Genomic DNA, 4,905 nt, shown 5'->3' with positions numbered 1-4,905 from the left:
GGGGGAGGCTGCTGCGGGGCGGGGGGGTCCCCGCGGCCTCAGCCCCCTGCCGCCCCCGCAGCCGTGGAGACGCAGAGCAGCAGCTCGGAGGAGATCGTGCCCAGCCCGCCGTCGCCGCCGCCGCTGCCGCGCATCTACAAGCCCTGCTTCGTGTGCCAGGACAAGTCCTCGGGCTACCACTACGGCGTGAGCGCCTGCGAGGGCTGCAAGGTGAGGGCCGCCACGCACCGCGCCGCGTGGCCTCGTCCCACCATGGCCCCATCCCGCCATGGTCCCCGTCCCGCCATGGTCCCCGTCCTGCCATGGTCCCCATCCTGCCATGGTCCGCATGCCGTGGTTATCTCTATCCCACCGTGGTCCCCATCCTACCATGTCCCTGTCTCGCCATGGTCCCATCCCACCACGGTCCCCATCCCACCACGGTCCCCATCCCACCACGGTTCCCATCCCACCACGGCTCCCATCCCGCCATGGCCCCATCCTGCCATGGTCCCCATCCTGCCATGGTCCCCATGCCGTGGTTATCTGTATCCCACCATGGGCCCCATCCCACCATGATCCCCATCCCACCATGGTACCCGTCCCACCATGGTCCCTGTGCCACAGTTATCTCCATCACGCCATGGTCCCTGTGTCACTGTGGTCCCTGTCGTGGCATGTTCCCATCCCACCATGGTCCCCATCACGCCATGGTCCCCATACCACTATGGTCCCCATGCCATGGTTATCTCCATCGTGCCATGGTCCCCATCCCGCCATGTCCCCATCCCACCGTGGTCCCCATGTCACAACTATCTTCCCTCCTGCCATTGTCTATCTGTCACTGTGGTCCCCATCCCACCATAGTCACCATGGTCCCCATCCCACCATGGTTTCCATTGTCCCATGGTCTCTGGGCCACTGTGGTCCCCACCCCACCATCTCCCCATCCCATCCCGGTCCACATGCCACGGTTATCTCCAGCGCAGCATAGTCCCCATCCCACCATGGTCCCTGTGCCACCAGGGTCTCCATCCCACCATGCTCCCTGTGTCACCAGGGGCTCCATCCCGCCATGGCCCCTGTCCCACCATAGTCCCTGTCCCGCCACGGTCCCTGTGGCACCGCAGCCGCCGTCCCGACGCGCCCCCCACGTCCTCCCGCGTGGCGCTGACGGCGCCGGGGTCCCCCCAGGGCTTCTTCCGCCGCAGCATCCAGAAGAACATGGTGTACACGTGTCACCGGGACAAGAACTGCATCATCAACAAGGTGACGCGCAACCGCTGCCAGTACTGCCGCCTGCAGAAGTGCTTCGAAGTCGGCATGTCCAAGGAGTGTGAGTGCAGGGGGGGACCCGGGGGGAGCCCCCCGCGGCCGCTGTTGCCGCGGCGACGCGTGATGGATGATGTCAGAGATAAATGGCACCGACGGGGCCCCCGGCTCTGCGTGCCCGTTGCCATGGTGCCCGGCGGTGCCCCCCCCGCCGCGCCGCGGCGGCGCCCCCGGCTCCATTAATAACGGCGGGGCGGGGGGGGGGCACAGCTGTCCTGCCCAGCCCCCACCACGCTCTCCCCTCCCCCAGCGCAGGGGCCCAGGAGTCCGGCCCCATCTGTTGGCTCCGGCTGCATCCCCCTGCTCCCGGCTTGGGAGATGTGGCGGGAGGGGGGGCTCTGGCTCCCCGCCATCGCCGGGAGTCCCGGCATCCCCCTGGCACCGGCTTTCCCGTGGCCCCGTGATGGGCACCGCGGCTCCTTGCCCTGCCTGGGCTCCCCCGCGCTCGTTTTGCCCCGTTCCGTGGGATTTGTGGAGCAGCCGGAGCCGGTGCTGCTCGCCGGGGCTTCCGCTGTCCTCGGAGCAGAGCCGCGGGCGGCTCCGCGCCCGGCTCGGCCCCGCGTCCCCGCCGCGCGCTGACCCTGCCGCCCGCCCTGCAGCCGTCCGCAACGACCGCAACAAGAAGAAGAAGGATGCGCCCAAGGCCGAGTGCTCCGAGAGCTACGTCATCACGCCCGAGGTGGAGGAGCTGGTGGAGAAGGTGCGCAAAGCCCACCAGGAGACCTTCCCCGCGCTCTGCCAGCTCGGCAAGTACACTACGGTGAGTGCCCACCGCGCGGCCGCACCGCGGCGCCCGGCACCGTGTGGATCCCATCACCCTGTGCATCCTGCCGCCCCATGGCACCCGTGTCATCCCGCGGCGCCCGTCACCCTGTGGATCCCGTCAACCCTGTGGATCCCGTCACCCTGTGGATCCCACCACCCCGTGGCGCCCGTGTCATCCCGTGGCACCCGGCACCCTGTGGATCCCGGCACCCTGTGGATCCTACCACCCCGTGGCTCCCGTCACCCCACAACTCCCATCACCCTGCAGCTCCTGTCACCCCACGGCTCCCATCATCGTGTGGATCCCGTCACCCTATGGATCCTGTCACTCATGGCTCCTGTCACCTATGGTGCCATTACCCCCCGGCTCCCGACACCCCACAGCTCCTGTCACCCTGTGGATCCCGTCACTCTGCAGATCCCATCACCCCGCGGCTCCTGTCCCCCTGTGGCTCCTGTCACCCCATGGCTCCCAACACCCCGTGGCTCCCGTCACCCCATGGCTCCCATCACCCCATGGCTCCCATCACCCTGCGGCTCCCATCACCCTGTGTTTCCCAACACCCCGTGGCTCCCGTCACCCTGTGGCTCCCATCACCCTGTGTTTCCCAACACCCCGTGGCTCCCGTCGCCCGCGGTGCTGTCACCCTGCGGCTCCCGTCACCCCTCGCCACCCCTTCCTGCAGAATAACAGCTCGGAGCAGCGGGTCTCGCTGGACATCGACCTGTGGGACAAGTTCAGCGAGCTGTCCACCAAGTGCATCATCAAGACGGTGGAGTTCGCCAAGCAGCTGCCCGGCTTCACCACGCTCACCATCGCCGACCAGATCACGCTCCTCAAAGCCGCCTGCCTCGACATCCTGGTGAGAGCGGGGCCGGCGCGCGGGGCTGGGGGCTGCGGCGCCGCGGCGCTCACCGCCCGCCCGCCCCGCAGATCCTGCGGATCTGCACGCGCTACACGCCGGAGCAGGACACCATGACCTTCTCGGACGGGCTCACGCTGAACCGCACGCAGATGCACAACGCCGGCTTCGGGCCGCTCACCGACCTCGTCTTCGCCTTCGCCAACCAGCTGCTGCCGCTGGAGATGGACGACGCCGAGACGGGGCTGCTCAGTGCCATCTGCCTCATCTGCGGAGGTGGGTGGCGGGACGAGACCGCGGAGCGGGGCCTGTCCTGTCCCTCGGGAAAGCCCTGGGCTCCTCGCTTGGGCAGCCGGCCTCATCTATCCCTGGTGGGAAGGTTAGGAGTGGGGCACGGTGTCACCCTGGATTTACTGTCCCCAGACCGGCAGGACCTGGAGCAGCCCGACAAGGTGGACAAGCTGCAGGAGCCCTTGCTGGAAGCGCTGAAGATCTACGTGAGGAAGAGGAGGCCCAACAAGCCCCACATGTTCCCCAAGATGCTCATGAAGATCACGGATCTCCGCAGCATCAGCGCCAAGGGTGAGCGGCGGGCGGCTGCCCGAGGAGGGGGAGCCGGGCAGCGGGGATGGGGGCAGCACCCACAGGGCCTCCCTGGGGACCAGCTCCGGGGCAGAGCAACCTCAGGGACCGTTCACGGGACAGGGCAGCCCTGGGGGCCTGCAGAGACTTCCCCGGGGCAGAGCATCCTTGGGGACTGTTCCTGGGGCAGGGCATCCTTATGGATGAAGGGAATCACCCCTGTGTGGAGCATCCTCATGGCTCAAGGGAATCACCCCTGTGTGGAGCATTCTTATGGATCAAGGGAATCACCCGTGGGTGGAGCATCCTTATGGATCAAGGGAATCACCCGTGGGTGGAGCATCCTTATGGATCAAGGGAATCACCTATGGGTGGAGCATCCTTATGGATCGAGGGAATCACCTCTGTGTGGAGCATTCTTATGGATGAAGGGAATCACCCCTGGGTGGAGCATCCTCATGGACTGAGGGAATCACCTATGGGTGGAGCATCCTCATGGATTGAGGGAATCACCCCTGGGTGGAGCATCCTCAGGGATCAAGGGAATCACCCCTGGCATCCTCGGGGAGCAGGGGCCCTGTCCCGGGGGCAGCGCGTCCTCGTGGCCGCCGCGCTCCGGGGCTCTGGGCGCCGGTGCTGCCGGGCGCCGCTGACGCCCCGCGTCGCCGCAGGTGCCGAGCGGGTGATTACGCTGAAGATGGAGATCCCCGGCTCGATGCCGCCGCTCATCCAGGAGATGCTGGAGAACTCGGAGGGCATGGACACGCTGGGCGGGCAGCCGGGCGGCTCCCGCGTGGGCAGCCTGGTGCCGCCCCCGGGCAGCTGCAGCCCCAGCCTTTCGCCCAGCTCCACGCGCAGCAGCCCGGCCACCCACTCGCCGTGACCCGCGCGCCACCGCGGCCGCCGCCGCGGGCCCCCGCCCGCAGAGACCCCCCCCACACACCCCACCGGCTGCGTGGGCGCAGCGGGGGCGGCCGGGCGCCGCCAGCCCCCCCAGCCCGGTGCCGGCAGGGGGGTCCCGGCCCCCCCGGGATGGGGACGCCGGACGCCAGAGCGGAGCCAGGGGGCCGGAGGTGGGGGGGGGCGCCTGCAGCCCCCTCCCCGCAGCCCCCCCGGGGGCCCATGAAGTGCTTTGGTTGAGTTACATTTCAGCGGGGGCACCCCGGGCACGGGGAGGGGGGCGGCCCCGGCCCCACCAGCACCAGCACAAACCCGGGATCGTGACCACAGAGCCCCCAGCCCCCCGGCCCGGCCCCGCGGGGAGCGCCCAGCCAGACCCCCCCACGCCGAGGAGAGCAGAGTCCTTTAAAAGAGAAAGAAATCAAAGTATATATATATAAATATCTATAAATATCTATAAATACGTTTTAAAACCTTTGTAAAA

At 67.9% G+C, this 4,905-nt stretch overlaps 1 protein-coding gene across 1 annotated transcript in view; it reads left to right on the top strand.

Annotated features, from left to right (window-relative positions):
* Nucleotides 1–4,411, top strand: part of RARA (retinoic acid receptor alpha) — a 14,933-nt gene extending 10,522 nt beyond the window's left edge. The window contains exons 2-8 of the mRNA XM_026041367.1: nucleotides 62–210; nucleotides 1,174–1,315; nucleotides 1,911–2,071; nucleotides 2,763–2,939; nucleotides 3,011–3,215; nucleotides 3,363–3,521; nucleotides 4,193–4,411. Of these exons, the coding sequence (XP_025897152.1) occupies nucleotides 62–210; nucleotides 1,174–1,315; nucleotides 1,911–2,071; nucleotides 2,763–2,939; nucleotides 3,011–3,215; nucleotides 3,363–3,521; nucleotides 4,193–4,404 (1,205 nt within the window). The 3' untranslated portion in view covers nucleotides 4,405–4,411. The remainder of the gene's footprint in view (nucleotides 1–61; nucleotides 211–1,173; nucleotides 1,316–1,910; nucleotides 2,072–2,762; nucleotides 2,940–3,010; nucleotides 3,216–3,362; nucleotides 3,522–4,192) is intronic.
* The last annotated feature ends 494 nt before the right edge of the window (nucleotides 4,412–4,905 follow it).

The sequence above is a fragment of the Nothoprocta perdicaria genome, unplaced genomic scaffold, assembly GCF_003342845.1.
Source record: "Nothoprocta perdicaria isolate Ctin4 unplaced genomic scaffold, notPer1 scaffold_283, whole genome shotgun sequence".
NCBI lineage: Eukaryota > Metazoa > Chordata > Aves > Tinamiformes > Tinamidae > Nothoprocta > Nothoprocta perdicaria.
The sequence above is the reverse complement of the archived record's forward strand: the minus strand, read 5'-3'. Positions and strand labels throughout refer to the sequence as shown.